General features: G+C 44.2%; 1 protein-coding gene across 16 annotated transcripts in view; it reads left to right on the top strand.

The window, feature by feature from the left end:
* The window catches only part of KALRN (kalirin RhoGEF kinase), a 673,187-nt gene that overhangs the window by 620,275 nt on the left and 36,279 nt on the right, over positions 1-16,633 (top strand). For 9 of the 16 annotated variants that reach the window (XM_043875040.1, XM_043875043.1, XM_043875038.1 and 6 more), the window contains 4 exons: positions 3,125-3,363; positions 5,108-5,361; positions 8,935-9,058; positions 10,137-10,196. In XM_043875040.1, the coding sequence (XP_043730975.1) occupies positions 3,125-3,363; positions 5,108-5,361; positions 8,935-9,058; positions 10,137-10,196 (677 nt within the window). Of the gene's footprint in view, positions 1-3,124; positions 3,364-5,107; positions 5,366-5,651; positions 6,242-8,934; positions 9,059-10,136; positions 10,197-16,633 lie in introns of those variants that run through there. The other 7 variants (XM_043875047.1, XM_043875057.1, XM_043875059.1 and 4 more) reach the window with 3 other exon arrangements.

Raw genomic sequence — 16,633 nt, 5'->3', positions numbered from 1 at the left:
TTGTCACTTACACAGAGAATGACATTCTCTATGGACTTACAGGAGTACTGTATGGCCAAATGTGTTCCCATGTTTACACATACACGTCCAACCCTTAGGCGTATCACCTTTTCTAGTCTAGAATCTGGTCTCTTTCAAATGATGCACTTAGAGCAATTGCTGGGTGTCTAGCATGGACTGAATGATGTGGGGAGAGACTAGAGGTGATGAACGTTGGGCAAGTCATGACGTGTCGCTGGGCCTTGGTTGGCTCTTTTTGTGAACGATCTACTCTGCAGCTTTGGAAGCAGGAAAACACAGCACACCTCCCATACCCAAGTGTAGCCTCTGTTATCTCCAGATAACTCCAGAGAGCCTGTGAGATCATCAGGTATCAATTGTACTCCACGGTAAGGGATTTAGCACATTGTATTTATTTTAAAACAAATAACATGAGATTATATGGTAGAATGCCTTGATTTTTTAAGGTAGAACATGAGACTTCAAGGCTTCCCAGGTGGCTCAGTGGTAAAGAATTCTCCTGCAATGCAGGAGATATGGGTTCAATCCCTGGGTCAGAAGATCCCCTGGAGAAGGAAATGGTAACTCACTTCGGTATTCTTGCCTGGAGAATTCCATAGACTGAGGAGCCTGACAGACTATATAGTCCATGGGGTTGCAAAGAGCTGGACATGCCTTAGCAACTAAAACAACAACATGAGTCTTCAAAGCAATTACACATAGAGTTTGGGCCATGCCCCTGGTCTCCTAGCTGTAGAACAATCTGGTAAAAAAAAAAAAAGACTAAACTATGTGATCTCTAGGGTTCTTTCTAATTCTAAAGAATCTAAAATTAAACACCAGCCCAGCCCTAAGGGATAGTAATGAAAGCTGTGTATTGTTCACAGCTTTTGAACATACAACTTTGATTTAATGCTTATGTGGATAAAGTAACTTTAAGCAAAAATGTGTGAAATATAAAAAACATTCATTAAATTGCATTCTATTAGGAATTTCTGATAGATTCTAAGTTGGAAATGAAGTTGTTAAGTTCATCAATTCAGGACAAAAGAAAAATAAGGTAAGACAATAAATTGAAACTGTAGATAAATGAGTACCAATAATGGCTCCCACCCATATATTGAGTCCTTTCTCTGTGTGAGACATGGTGCTGAGCATTTCACATATTATCACACTGTATTTTTCAAATGAGGAAGAGGAAGCTCAGAGAGGTAAATAAACTGGTCCCAAGTCAGAAAACCAGTAGGTGCTAGAATAAAACTTGAACTAAGAGCCGTGTAACTTAAAATCAGGTTCTTAAAAAAAAAGAAAAAAAAAAAAATCAGGTTCTTAACCCCAAAACTGCAGTATAGTTGCTAGTGGTAGGGCATACATTTGTCTATGAGCTTCCCAGCAAACAATACAAAAAAAAAAAAAAACAGAATCAGGTATAAGACACTGTATCTGTCAGCCAGATACAAACCCAATCCAAAGATGCACAACTTTCCTAATCCTAAAACTTAAGTTATGCAGATTGAGGCTGGTAGAAGAAGACAGTCTCTCTATGGAGCTTGTTTAAGAAGATATGCCATTTTCAAACTCTTTAGCATAATTATTGAATATAATCAAAGTAAAACCCCAGCTCCATGAGATGGATATTGATTCATCAAATCAGTTTGCTACAGTCTGTTTCACAGCTGTCTTGCCATCTGCTTCAGATCTGAAATGATACTTCTTTGACCATAGTCACTTTTCCAGACTTGTATTGATACCTGGTTCCAAGAAAACTTTCCCCTAATTATAGTGAGTTATGAAGCTATTACTGAACTCAATTCTCAATGCTTAAATATTTAATGTTCTCCAAGGAGAAAGGTCGAGGTCTGGAAGCAGCCTATGCTGCACTTGACACACTCAGAAGACAAAGGATGTGACAATGGACTGGGGCCAGGCTTTTACTTATAGTCACATGTGCAGGCACCTCAGAGTCAGCCTTCCTGTCCTGAGGCCTCAGATGGAAAGGAAATATGAACCGTATGTTGAGTCCTGTTAAAGTTACTACTACCTATTACTATAGAAATAGTCTCATCATGGAAAGTTCTCTGGGCCTCAGCCATTAACCCAATTAAATATTTGTTACAGTGAACACTGATAGAAACAACATAATCAGGCCAGCCTTGAAGTCATTGTTAGAGAATTTGACCTGTGTGGTTTTTACCTGCTATACCTCTTTACTACTCAGACCTTGGAACTTTATCACCTTAAACTCAGGAAAACAAAGTTCATGTCTTTCTCTTCAAGACTGCTTTCCCCTGTCTCCTGAGTTCCACTGACCACCATTCTCCCAGCCCCCAAACTTGAGTGACCCTGGCTTCTTGCCATCTTTTCCCATCTAGGCTGTGTCAGCCTCGCCTCCCGCTGGAGCACCTGCCACACCCCTTCCTTGTTCCCACGCTCTGCTCGGGTCCCGCCTCTGTCCTGTCACCATCTCAGGGCTCCTGATCAGCCTGGCCTATCTTTCCCCTGACCTGCTGCAAGGTTTTGGTGCCAGCACCTGCATTTAAAACATGCAAGTTCACTGAATTCAGTCACTTTTCATGATCTTCAGAATTAAATCCAGACTCAGTCACCTGACTTTCTAGATCTTTTACACCATGGCATCTCGAGCCTCCCTTACCTGCCTCATCTCCTTTTCCTCCACAGAGGGCCATGGCCCTGTGCACCAGGGACTCTGACTCCATTCTGTTCCCAAGACCCACTTCCCATTTGTTTCCACCCTGCAGAGCCTGCATGGTGGCTGAGGGCTGGCAGTTTCTGGCCTGAGGGCCAGAGGGCTGGTAGTTTCTGAAGTTCCCTATTACCACCCCGACTCGTCCCTGTGTCCAGCCACATGCACATGTACACGTACTACAGAGCCTTCTCTCCCTCCTTTTGTACTATTTTGGTTTCACATTTTCATCATTTAGACAACACTAAGAATAGTTCTCGGTAGCTTATACATTCATTAAAAACAGGGCAGTATCTTCCTCATGATACTGGGGATACAGAGTATCCCCACTCTGTCTCTCACAAAGCCTTCACCTCATGAGCCTCCGAGTCCTCGTGGGATTTCCAAAGCTGAGAGTAACAGCCTGCTCTTTCCCTGTAGCCCTGCAGTCACCCATTGAGTATCAGCGGAAAGAAAGGAGCACAGCCGTGATGAGGTCCCAGCCTGCTAGGGTTCCCCAAGCCAGCCCGAGGCCCTACTCCTCCATCCCCGTGGGCTCTGAGAAGCCCCCAAAGGGCTCCAGCTATAACCCGCCTCTGCCACCCCTGAAGATATCTACCTCCAATGGCAGTCCAGGGTTTGACTACCACCAGGCTGGGGACAAGTTTGAGGCCAGCAAGGTAAGTGATGGCCCATCACCTCTACCTCACCCTCTTTGAGGGCACAACCTTTGTTCTTACTTTATAAAGTAGCATCTTTCTATGGTGATTGTTTTAGCATGAAGAATCCAGTAAATACCTTCTAGTCTCAATTATTTCTCTTCCTTCTCTGAAAAACTGAGTGAGTTAGGCCAGTTTCCCCCAGGTTCAGACACTCTGTGTTGAAGGGCTATTGTTGCCATCTGCAGAAACGCTGTAGGTAATATTGTAGTAGCAATTATGATTTGTAGCAAATAGAGGAGTTGTGAGGTGGACCACCTAAAAGTTGCAACTCTAGGGTTTGACATCTTAAAGAGATTGCCCTTTCTAAAGATGAGCTGCTGAAGCAAGCCCACAGCTCTTCACCACCCATGCTGCTGATGCAGCAAGGGGGTGCTGCCCTTGATGTGTGACTGTGGAAGCTAGCCTTGGATTAGACATTTATCACAGATAATCCACAATTCAAACATTGTCATGAGGATAATCATCAACGTACACAGCTATTTTGACCCCACAAGGTAGTAGAAATGACAACGAATGGGAAAAGTGCTAGATCAGAAGTTAGGCTATCTGGTTTCCATTTCAAATTCTGCAGCTCAGAACTTTGTGTCTTGCATTAGAACCTCAATGGGTTACTTAATCTCATCCATTTCCTCTAGAACTCAATGGCTCTATGAATAGGAATGTTTACATTTTTTACCTATATGTTTTTACTTTATAGTTTTATTTTTCTTACCCAAATTATTAGATGATACGGATTTTTTTTTTTCCAACCACACTGCACAGCTTGTGGGATCTTAGTTCCCTAACCAGGGATTGAACCCACACCCTCAGCAGTGAAAGCACCAAGGAATTCTCTTTTTTTTTTTTTTAACTATTGATGTCCAAGTTCAATTCTGTGTTAGAGTAATTATACTGACCTGTTTTATCACCTGGAAGTGATTTTTTTATCTTAAAAATCCCTTGCCCTTGTGAATAAGTTGAAGTCACACTAATTTACTGAAGAATTTCTGGCTCTCACCATGCTGTGAGGCAGCCAGGTATCCATAGGAGTTGCAGGTCTGTCTTGAAGTAGCTTCCCCGGTGCAGTCACGTGAAAAAGTCATGGAGGCAGGCTCCTTCATATTAATGAGTACCGGCAGGAGGGGTGGAGCTGGGGATCTGGATGCATTCTGTTCCCACAGCAGTTGGGTCAGGATAAGTCATGACCTGGCCTTTGAATTGGGCAAATGTCTCACTGTTACTTCTGTCTCAAAGAGGGACAGAATGTAGAGTAAGATCAATGCTTTTTCAAAAGGAAGAAAAAAATGTATCAAAGATCTGTGTTCTTTTCATTGGGAGGTTGTGACCACTGACCTGACCTTTGCCCAGGTGCTTACATATGCCCATACCTTTGCCACACTCTTCCTCCCATGAGCTGGAGGATGATGGCAGGAAGGTGCATGCTAAGGAGGGATTTCCACATGGAAGGTGTTTTTATACCTTTCCCTACGGCTGAGCACTATCTCCACCTTTACACCCTCAATTATAATATTAATGAAACATTGCCATAAAATACATTCTTAGATCCCATTTATGAATATAATTTCATTTCTCAGGATAATTTCTGCCTGCTATTTACCTTGCTAGTAGGAAGATTGGCTTTTAACCACACAAGGGTGCAGAGCAAGCATGTGTGAACCAGCCTTCCTGTATCTGTGTCCCTTTCACCTCTGTCTCCTCGCAGAGTGACCTGGGAGGATGCAATGGGGCCTCATCCATGGCCGTGATCAAAGATTACTATGCACTGAAGGAGAATGAAATCTGTGTGAGCCAAGGTGAGGTTGTCCAGGTCCTCGCCATCAACCAGCAGAACATGTGCCTGGTGTACCAGCCCGCCAGCGACCACTCCCCCGCTGCTGAGGGCTGGGTCCCTGGCAGCATCCTGGCGCCCCTCACCAAAGCCATGGCAGCCACAGAAAATAGTGACGGGAGCATCAAGTAAGTGCCTCGTTGGCTTCCCCGGGAGAGGAGTATGTGGATCTAAAAAAATTTCAAAACAAAGAACACAAAAATGCAAACACATGGTAGGGAGTTACTGCTGCTTATTCTTGACAGCGCCACCAGAACCAAGGTCTGAGTGCTGGAACCACATGCAGCAGGGGGCATCTGGGCTGGATTGTTCAGTTTTTTCTTTGGTGGTGGTGGTAACAGTGGTGGTTTTCTTTCCTTTTCATTTATAATTTTCTGTTGTTTTTTTTTTTCTTCTCTCCCCACCACCCCTTGTTAAGAAAAGAACCCTACTGAAACCCTAGGTGACAAAAGGCATGCCTCCTGTTGCTCCATTTGACCCACCACAGGATTCACTGGACTGGACTTCTATTTATATTGTATTAAGTTACTGATATATATATATATATATATACACACACACACACACACACACATATATATATATATTATTTTTTGATTGACTCCAAAAAATTACCTTAGCACAAATGACAGACCTGCATAGGTCGGAGGCCTGCTGCTTCTCCCAGGAGAGAGGGAACTTTTTGCTTGTCTATGGAAATTCCTGTGTACAGATTGTAACTTTTTTTTTCTAATTTTCCCCCTCCCCTGTCACTTTAATATATGTTCATGGTCATTTGTAAGATATTTCTTTTCCTCATTTTGGTTGCGAAGGCCCTTCCAAACACATTCCTGTATAGAGTATTTTGCACTATTTAAAGAAACCCATATGGATGAAGTCAGGCTGTGCAATATAATGGAGAGTCACAATGTTCATCATTGTACCTGTAATGTAACTAATAATTTTAAATGTATTATTTTAAATATGTAAAATAAATTTTTACCATGAGCATGTCTTAATGAGGTTAAAGACTAGTGGACCCTTTTTCCTCATTGCACTGTTCTGGAACTTTTAAATGTACAAATGATTATTCTTCTTCTTCCTCTTCTTTTTTTTTTTTTTTTCCTTTAAGAGTTGGTTGAATGCTTTGGCAGTTTTTTTCTAAACAAAAAGTGCCTTTGCCACCAAAGTTCCAACCCTAGCCTTCCCTTCTAAACAGCCCCCATGGGTTCTCTCTAACCTCTGAGATGAGGGATGATGCAGATCAAATGCTGTCCAACTGGGTGACCTGGAGGTGCTGATGTAAATCAATGGCTAGTGTAGAAGGTGATGGGGTGGCTTGCAGCCCCCACTGCTCTCCACACTGAGTGGTCACCGGTGACCAGGGAAAAGGAACTCACATAAGATACTTGAACAGCAACACCAGCAGAGCTGCACCTCCTTGGTGCTTTCTCTGGCCCAGGGGACAGTTTGCTGACCTCACCCTGCCCTTTCCAGGTAACCATAGGCCCAGCTGGAAATCAGCGGTGGCCCCTAAAGGGCAATAGACCCCATTCATCTTATCCTTTAGATATTTGGTTTCAGAAGCCTTGGAAATAAAGGCCCTCAAAGCCTTCAGGTTCTTATTAATCAATGACTTACAGTGCTAGCTAACTCATAATGAGTTGTGATCTAATTATCTGGGCACTCAGCACTTCTCGCTTTTCACCTTCACATCTTTTGTTCACATTTCACACCTTCCAAAGGAAGACTGGTAGGAAGGGTGTCAAACTAGGCAAAAGAGAGCAGATTCAAATACCAATTGCTCATTTGATTCCTTATCAGCAGTTCTTGCACAAGGGTTAGTGGGAGTGGAACAGAAGCAATGGACTGAAAGTGGTCACTATTTATCAGTGAAGGACACTCGTTGCACCCTCCCAAGGGCTGTGACCACAAGTGTCAGAGTTGGTTGTGATGCCTACGGGATACATATCACTGAAATGTCTCTGTTTCCACATCAGTCCCCGGGCTTATGGCCAAGAGATGGAAGATCCCCAAATGATGACGCCTTCTTCTGGGAAAAAGAATAGTGAAATTAAGTTTGTTCTGCCTCTTGTACTATTTCGTGTCTGTTTCTCAACATTACTTGTAGGTTGTGATAAACATAGGAATGCACCCCCATGCTCAGGCACACACACACTGTGCTGGCTGCCCTAGGAGTCTTTTCAGCAGGGACCTCCCTGACTCAAGATGTTCTCAGAATGAGCAGGGACTTTGCTTTGGGGGTAAAGATGGGGCATCAAAGTCTGCAGTTAAGATGATATTACCTGAAGTTAGTTTCTGTGACCAGTTCTCACTCAATTGTTGAAGTGAACAGCTGTTATGCAAGGGATCCCAGGAAGCCTGCCAATTTAGGAGATACAAGAGAAGGTCTGGCCAGGAGATTCCTTCTTGCCTTTTGTAGGAGCTGCTTTCCAAAAAAAAAAAAAAAAATTGAGGACATGACTATTATCACTCTTTCCTACTCAGAACATAGATTGCTAAACCTCCATGTTTGTGATAAATATTTTGAGCACATCTTCCCCAAAACATCCTAAAATCCCTGACATTTGTGGAGTTTTCTGGAGGAGATGCTATGTATTTTGGAGCATCTGCCTTCCTCCTAAATCTCATAGGTCTCTCTCTCTCCCCTGTCTCCCTTAATGAAGGCTCTCTGTTAATTGAGCCTTGTCTGTATAGGCCTAAAGTTGATAAGGAGACACTGGAGAGGAGCCAGCCTCACTTACTCCAGACATGATAGAACATCATCCAAACTCTGTGACCACATCTGAAACTGACGGTCCCTGCCCAGGTCCCTGATGCTGTTTGTGGCTTGACTTTTGATGTCTTTGTCTTTGAGTTGTGACATATGTGGAACTCAAGAGCTCTACACTAGCCTCTCTTTACAGGTCTATGAAGAAATAGCTCCAAACCCCCTAGTGAGAAGAAGGAAGTTAGGATAGCGTGAAAGGGCATTGCTACTCTCACCTCCCTGAGAGCACATGTTGAGTCTTCTCCCAACAGGAAAATTCTAGAACCTCTCAGTGGTTGACAGATCTCTGTATTCACAGACATGGGATAATGTGGAGAATATCAACCCTTCATCCTAAATCCTCCAGATAAATGAGTGGTGCTCACCAGTCTGTTAAGTCAATGCCCTAGAACTTCCTATCTGTACTACACAGTGTTTGGGACTGGCCACAGCCCAAATACAAACAATGAGATGGAAACCTCATTATCATCCTTTTGGGTCTTTGTGTCTGATCCTGGAAAAGTACCTTACACACTATTGAATATACCTCCCTTATATTTTCTATTTTACTCCCCACCCCTAGTCTTCTCCCATCCACCATACCCTTTAGGAAGGGAATTCCTGAGTCCTCTAAGCCCTCATCAATATGATATAAAAGCTTCCCTCAGTAGAGTTTAGTAACTCCATTCTCATTCTTCCCTCCAATGCTGCAACCAACCTCGCACATCTATTGGGAGGGATCAAAGTTCATCCTCACTCACCTCCTGTTGGAGGTGAGATCCACTGCCAGCCTCCACCACAGGAGCTGGTGTGCAGGTTTGGGGCCTCTGCAACCAGGACTTCACTAGAGGGCCTCACTTGCTGGCTCACCAGAGGGTGGCAGTCCCACCCACCGCCTCGCTCACTCTGCCTTGACCTGCCATTTTGATTGGTGCATTTTTTGGTACAACAGGAAGTCATGTTCATGGCATACTCTACGCATGAGAAAGCGGGCAGAAGTGGAGAACACGGGTAAAAATGAAGCCACAGGGCCTCGTAAACCCAAGGATATTCTGGGCAACAAAGTCTCTGTTAAAGTGAGTAAGGTATTCTGGAACTGTGTCCGAGCTCTCATCTACCCCCACCCTGCAGCATTCTCACAAGGAGACTTGGGTGGATGGGGACCAGAGGGGAAGTAGTTTAGTAGGATTTTGCATGCGAGATCAATTTATTTTTTATTTTTTGTTTCTCCTGGCAACTTCGATTCAAGTAAGTAAGTATCTCTTTTTTTTTCTTTTATACCTTCCTTCTTATACTATGCAGATGTTTTATAGCAAAATTATCTGCAGTATTATTTATCCTCTTAGAAATGCAAGATGCTTGATTCATAGTAAAGTTCTCAAAGTCACCCATTCAGTGTCTTGGGTTTAAAAATACATGCAGGGTAAAGAGATTAGAGCTGTTTTCCAAACCTCCAACCCTTTGAAGTCTGAGGTTTGGAATGTAAGGGCTACTGTGTCCTTGGTAAAGTTTCATTTCTTTTCCCCAGAATTCAGACATCACCTTCAGGCCTATGCCTGGGCAGAGAAGGGAGGTATGTTGATGAAGCCCAAGCTATTGCTCTGTAATAACCCAACTATGATAATGAACTCACTGATTCTAAGCTTCGGCAGGTCCTTGTTGTGCCCCATCTTGAAATGATGTGATCTGTTTTCTTTGTGTTGGGCCCTCAGAAAAGATCTGCCTCTGGACAATGGAAATTAGATTGCTGATGTGTAATATTGTTATAATGTGTATTATCTACCTGAGTCTTCCTGAGGAAAATAGGAATAGTCAAAACCCATTCGAATGTCCTTCTTGGGGAAAAGAAATTGTACTGTCTCCCTCACCCTCACCTGGGAAGTCCAGCCTCACAGAAGACAACAGCTAAAATTTGACAGCACTCATGCTTCATTTGGTTGCTTCCATTGCTATTTCCTGTGAGATGAGCGGCTCTCCCTGAAAAGAGCATGCTGCCACCCCAGGTGACACGCACCCACCTCAACAGCACCTGGTTTTTCTCTGCCCGGTTTCCCATTGTTCATGCTTCTCTTAAGTTCTCCCCACTCTCTAGCCAAAGCTGCCTGTGTTCTAACTGTGTTCTCTTTCTTCCCCCTCCTCATGCTGCCCATCAAGGAGACGAACAGTTCCGAGGAGTCAGAGTGTGATGATCTTGACCCTAATACTAGCATGGAGGTAGAAGCAGCTATTGTCCTCTTTACTACAATGATTGTCTGTTTTGATGTGTTCTGTAACAGTGACCTTGCTGAAGTGACCAGCCAGTCAAGGATACGTGGTGATATTAGGACATTTCTGGGTGTCCCATCCAACTTATAAAAAACAAAACAGAACTGAATTCAGTTTAATTTTGATTTAAAAAAAAAAAAACTCTTCCTAGATGCCTTTTTAAAAACTTCTGGTTCTCTTGAATGCTTGCTTATTATTTTCTTCCTTGGAAGATTTGGCTTTGTATAGAAAATCTCCAGCATCATAATGGGAGACTTGGAAAACATTTTTTCATGGAAAATACCATTACAAATAGTGACTGGTTCTCAATTAAAGAGAAGAACCCATTTTTTTAGTTCCTCCCTTTTCCCTTTTTCCTTTCCCCTTTATGTTCTTTTTCTTCTGGGGCTAATTCCTCCCTGAAGGCACCAGTAAAATCAGGGATTAGGTGTGGTTTGTGGGATGACCTGGCCCCTGGTCACTGTGTATAGCTGGCCGATAGTAAATGAGGAGTGATCATGGCAACTCCAGAACCCGCTCTTCCCCAGGGCTCCTGGGCAGTAGCTGCACCTGCCATGAAGGAAAAGAGCCTTGGGGACAGCCTGCCTTCCATAGGCCTTGCTGAGTCCTCTCTAGAGACAAGGAGGCTGAAACCCAGTTCAGGGGCCTTTCTTATACCACAGGGTTACAGGAATGTGGAAGAGAAACCAACATCGTCACCAGCAAGAACATCCAATCAACTTCAACTCCTTCTAGGCCAGGATTATAGAATTAGGACTTTCACATGGCTCACCACTGACAAGCATCATAAATTTACAAACCCTAGAGAATTGGAGCAAACTCGGCTTTCCCACCATTTTGTCTTTCCCAGTAAATTGAAATGTTTTTCTCCAAATCTGTGCCCACATCCCTGATAATGGATAAAAGTTTGAGAGTTCTTCTGTGCACAAAAGGTAGAATGTATTTTTAAGAACTTTTCCTTTTTATAGCCCTATGTTTTTCACTTAACTAAATGGACCTTTATTCTAATTTGACCTAATCCCAAAGAAAGCCACCACCATATTATGACAAACAGCACAAAAGCCAGGGAGTGATAACTTGGTGGTGGAAGATGCTAGCTGAGTTGAACCAAGCCAGAGACTAGTGGTTGAAAGTGAGAGATCTACCTGGAGAAAATAGTCCCCTGTGGCTGCAGGTGTTGCCACAGAGCTAAATCTGGCAGGTATGGGCCAGTGCGGTGCTCCCCTGTGGGAGGAAGTGTATATGGCCTTCGTAGTCTAAGTGTATCTTAGAGAGTGAGGAAGGTGGGGGAAATTTCTGGCTCTGCTTTCCTTGCATTTCACAAGACAAGCACCAACTTCTGGGGAGCCCACACCTGTCAGCTCGGAGATATGCCTCATGGCACCTATATCTCCAGACCTTAGTGTTGCTGGCATGTCCTGAAAATGTCATCTGCAAATACCTGGAGGGAAGGGGGGAGAGCCAGGTATCTGCGTTCTACAAGGCAATTTGGGACGTTTCTCAGCTCTGGTGGACTAGGGGGAGAAGAATGACTTTCCTTCTCTGCTCTTTAGAGGAAGAATTGGGCACAGGGAGGTGTGGGACCAGGTGACCTTCTCATGAGTCAACACTGAGGTTGACTGATGTAATTAATGCTCTGTTCTGCATTTAGACGAGCAAAAGCTTGCAAGTGTGCATGTTTTAGCCCTGCTTTGTAAATTGCACACATTTCTTGGGTTCTTGTTCTTCCAAGGCTTCACATGAGCCTGAGCACAGGGAGGTGCAGTGGTTGCATAAGGAAAGATGTTAGGATGTCAATGCTGATATGAAGACAGCCAAAAATTGTGTTGATGCATGTATGAATAGTTTTCAGATGTAACAGTTGAGGCAGAACTGGAACTCTTGAAGGAGTTGGAAGCTGCAAATATTCTGGTTAATCGAGTTTTCTGTAGTAGAAGTGCCTGTAGCCCTTGAACATTCATATGGATCCTTGTAGGAATCATCGGGCTCTTCTTAAACTGTGTTGCTATGTTGAAATTAACTCTGAGCACAGAAGCAGGTGCTGAGAGAAAGCAGGCATCATGATACTGCTAGCATTTTCAGACACAGATGACAAATAAGATATACAAAGTTAACCTATTCAATATGAGTTGAGGATTTTCTCAAGGGATAGGTATAGATAGCACTTTATTGCAATGTCCCTTGCAGAAGAAAATGGCTTGGGGGTGCCTACTGAAAAGAGCTATATCTTAAAGACCCGGTTTGAGAAATATGTGGGCTGTCCACCTCATAAAGAACTCTTGCTGTTAAATTGATATCTTTGGGCATCATTTCCAGGCCCAGTCTGGCCCCAGGCTTTTGCACTTGATGACTGTAATAGGTGTGGTCTCATTGGGAGCATGTCCCTGTGCCCTGCTGAGCTGAGTTGAGCTGTAATTCCTATGACCTCTGCTGAGATCCACTGGGCCTGAGCCCTCCCAGCTGACATCCACTCCACACACCCCGTGCACTGCTCAATGTTAGATCTCTGAATGCTAAGTCCTGCCCTGCTGATTGCCCACCCTTGACCTGATGCCAGCATGTTGATTCCAAGCCTAGTTATGTATAGGCTCTTATCTCCTGCCTCTGCACAAATATAATTTCCAGAGCATTCTTTATTTATTCTCAATTAGTGGGTTGAAGGGTTCCTTCAAGGAGGAGTTTTCTGGGGTCTTTGCTTACACATTAGCTGACTGCTACCCTCAGGGCTGGCATATGTCCTAACATACAATTTTAGGGAGACATACAGGCACATCCCTGAAAGCTAGTAAGAGGAAAATAAAGCACCTTGAATCCTAGGAATCTGATTTTCAAAGCTTTCTGAGAACACCCAGTTTTGTAAAAGGAGGCAGTTCTGCTCTGATGTGTACATCGTTTTTCTTCCCCTATGGAGACATGCTCATGAGTGTTCTCAAGCATAACCTCCCCTCCCACTCCCAGGACCACAAGCCACACCACCAGCCCCTGCTGGATTGGCTCTAGCTCTATGCGATCCCCTCACAGTTCACAGCCCCCTTCTCTCCTGCTGATCCATGAACACACCTCAGAGGGCACCATTCTAAAAATGACTAGATCTGTCCATAGTTTAGTCTTGTTCTTTACCCTGCACTGATTACACTTTGGGAGTGGCAATGGAGGGGGATATTATAAATGAGAGAAATGTCTGTACATGGAAGAAGAGTCAAATCAGGCTGAAAATCAAACACGAGGCTGTCTTAGAAACAGGTGAATGTTACTTCATTTTTCCCAGTAGAGCTTAGACTGCCAACTGTCTTTTGTTGACAAGGCAGGCAGGTGTGATGGTGGGCTAGGCACCACATACCCACCTGCCAGCTCCTCACCCTGTCCTGCCCAGTGTTTGTACTGATACCCAGGCGGGAGGCAGGGCTAAAGACTTGAGGCTCAGCCTCCACCCTCAGCTAACACACCCATCTCTGAAAAGTCTGGGTTTTTCTGAGCTGCACTGGATTTCTCCCAGGACCCAGGCTACACGGGTTCCCACATCCCTGCCACCTTTGAAAAGTTGTCTGAAGACTCGATGCTTGGGCTTTGGCACCCATCCTCCAACCTCAGCATCGCTGCTTGCCTGCAGCAGATACTGGCGTAGGAAGGCCTGACCCAACCTCCCAAACTTGGGCCTCAGCCTTCAGCCTAGCATTTATGTCAAGTCCAGTTAATTAAATGCATGTTAATATTTTTTAATGCCAATACCACTTTTAACAGAGATGGTCAGTCCATCAGAGTAAGAGGTTGTCATGATTCTAAAAAGATGGCATCTCTGCCCTAGCTAGCCATTTGACACAGGGCCATCCTCAGCCATAACACAGGCTACATGTGGTGATAATGCCAACCATGAGACATTTAACTCCAGGGGGTGGGTGTTGGTGCTTGCTGTGTAAGAACTGGGTTGGGATCCTGTGGGAGAGAAAGCACATGGAAAGGTGAAGCTAATTTGAAAAGAAATTTCCAACTAGGGTAAGAATCATAGACTTTCAGAGTTGATGGAATCTTGGAAACCTTTAGTTAACACTGTCCCCTTCATTTGTTTGTTTTTTATTGTGGTTAAATATACATGATATAAAATTTACCATTTTTACCTGTTTTAAGTGGCATTAAGTGCTTTCACAGTGTTGTGCAGCCATCACCATTATTCATTTTCAGAACTGTTTCATCATCCCAAACTGAAACTGTAGCCGCTGAACAATAACTCCACTTCATCCGCCATCTCTCCAGTCCCTTCCAAGACTTTTAGAAGAGGAAACCGAGGCAGAGGAAGTTGTGACTTTCTGTTCAAAAAATGAGCAGGTGCCCTGAAGCCTGTTTCTGGTTTTCCTGGCCCTTGTTCCCCCACCCACACTATCCTGCTCCCCTCTTGGAGCTGCCCACCCCCATCTTCAGGTTGTTTTTAATCTAAAACACAGATTCTGGCAGACAAGAAGACGTGCCTTCCAGTGCCAGTTTTCCTCTGTTAATTTGTTATTCAGTTTTCCAGCTCAACGAAGAATATCTTTTCCACCCATCCCAGCCCTGCAAGGCTGAAGCAGGACTTAAAAAAAATCACACAAAGGCAATATCACATGGAAAGAACACTGGCACAGGAGCCAGGAAACCTGGACTCCAGTCTAAGGACTGTCAACTGTGAGGCCTCAGGCAGGTCAGCCTTTCTGAGCCTAGAGGGTTTCTCCGTGAGAGGTCACAGAGCTCTGGGAGCACGGGTGTTTGTGTAAGAGATGTTGAACCCTTTGAGTCTCATGCTGGTCTAAGGTATACTATCAAAAGACTTTGCTCTCCTGAACTTCTGATTCTGAGAACAATGAGGCCCCAACAGAAGAGAAAATAGAAAGGTTTGTGCTTTGCCCCCGAAACTTGTTCTGCAGGGACTATGGCAGGAATGGCCTGGGTACATTTCCTCCCGAGCCCCAGCTGGAGCGTCCACTTCCGGCTCTGGGAAGGATTTGAGTGGCCAGAACTGACCTTTCTTTCCCGCCCCAGACCCACAATTCCCTAGGCCTGGCTTTCACATCTTCAAAAAGCTAGCCTGCTGCTCCCACCTTAGCTGCCTCAGTGCCTTGTCCCAGATCCAGAGCTTCAAAATAACCTGGCCAGACAGATTCAAGGAAACTTTTACACCCCTGGTCGGGTGACTGACCTCCCTGCATTGCCAGTGTATTTCCACTGGTGCCTGTTTCTGCATTTCATAAAAAGAATTTTTTTTTTTCTGAAAAGAACTCTTTGGAGAAAAGAAGGTGAAGCATCACATTCCTCTCATTTTATTTTTACAAAATATTTTCTTTGTAATAGATCTGATGGGTTGGGCCCAGAGACTCACTCCTCTTGCCTAGCTTAGCTCTAACTCTACATGCAGATTGATTTATATTCTGCCACTGGGAGAGGAGCACTTAGCTGGCTGAAGCTAGTGTTTCTCTCTCCCAAGAGAATTCACTACAAGCTCTTCCACAGCATAGTCACGTCTACTATGCTTTCTGTTCCTTCCAACCGTTTGGTGAAGATGGGGTTTTCTTACCCTCCTAGAAGAAACAGGTTCAGAAAGATCACAGTCATATAACTGATAGAAATAGCAGGTCTTAATTGTGGTGCTTTGAGAGGACAGACTTGGCATGTGATAGAGAAGAAGTCTGCTCCCCAAGTGAGGCTCAGTTCCTTTCTTAAGGAAGGTCAGTTTCAGGCTGTCCCCTGTTGCACATTTGCTTGCTGGAGGAGAATTTCTTCCTCAACAACTTTTTAAATCCCTTGACAGTTGGGGTAATTATTTGGCCTCACCACACCCATTCCCAGTGACTCAGGAGTCCAGCCATAAATGCCAGGAAAGAGGTCCAGTTTCAAGAGCCGGAAACGTCCGAATTATTTTTTCAGGTCAGAGTAGTCACCCAGCACACCCTCACCCTCATCTGGAAGCCTCGCCTATCTCATTTGTGTCATACACTGATGAGATTATGAGGTGCTATTGACCCAGGAGAAGTCTCTCTAAGAGCCAGCTATTAGAGGAGCAGAGGCCACCACCTCCCTTGCTTACACCCCGTGCTGTCAAGGTCCACTTACAGGCCCGCTCAACATGATTTCCTAGTCAATTCAGTTTAACACAAGTTGGTTGATACAAGGCATTGCAGTGAGTACTATAGAGGGCCAACAAATTATGTTAATTAGGCCCCTCTCTGTGCTGTCTCTTGGAGGGAGGTGGCTTCAATTAAATGCCTTTGTTATATAGGAACTCTGAAATCTGCTCTTATGGGGTCATAGAGCCATTCAGGTACTCATTCAGTGAATATTTAACAGCCACTCAGGGCTGGGCTAGTAACAGTAGCTCCTGTTTATCAGCCTTTCCTATGTATCCAACTCCATACTGAGTC

The sequence above is a fragment of the Cervus elaphus genome, chromosome 19 (genome assembly GCF_910594005.1).
Source record: "Cervus elaphus chromosome 19, mCerEla1.1, whole genome shotgun sequence".
NCBI lineage: Eukaryota > Metazoa > Chordata > Mammalia > Artiodactyla > Cervidae > Cervus > Cervus elaphus.
This window is presented reverse-complemented; position numbering and strand designations above follow the sequence as displayed.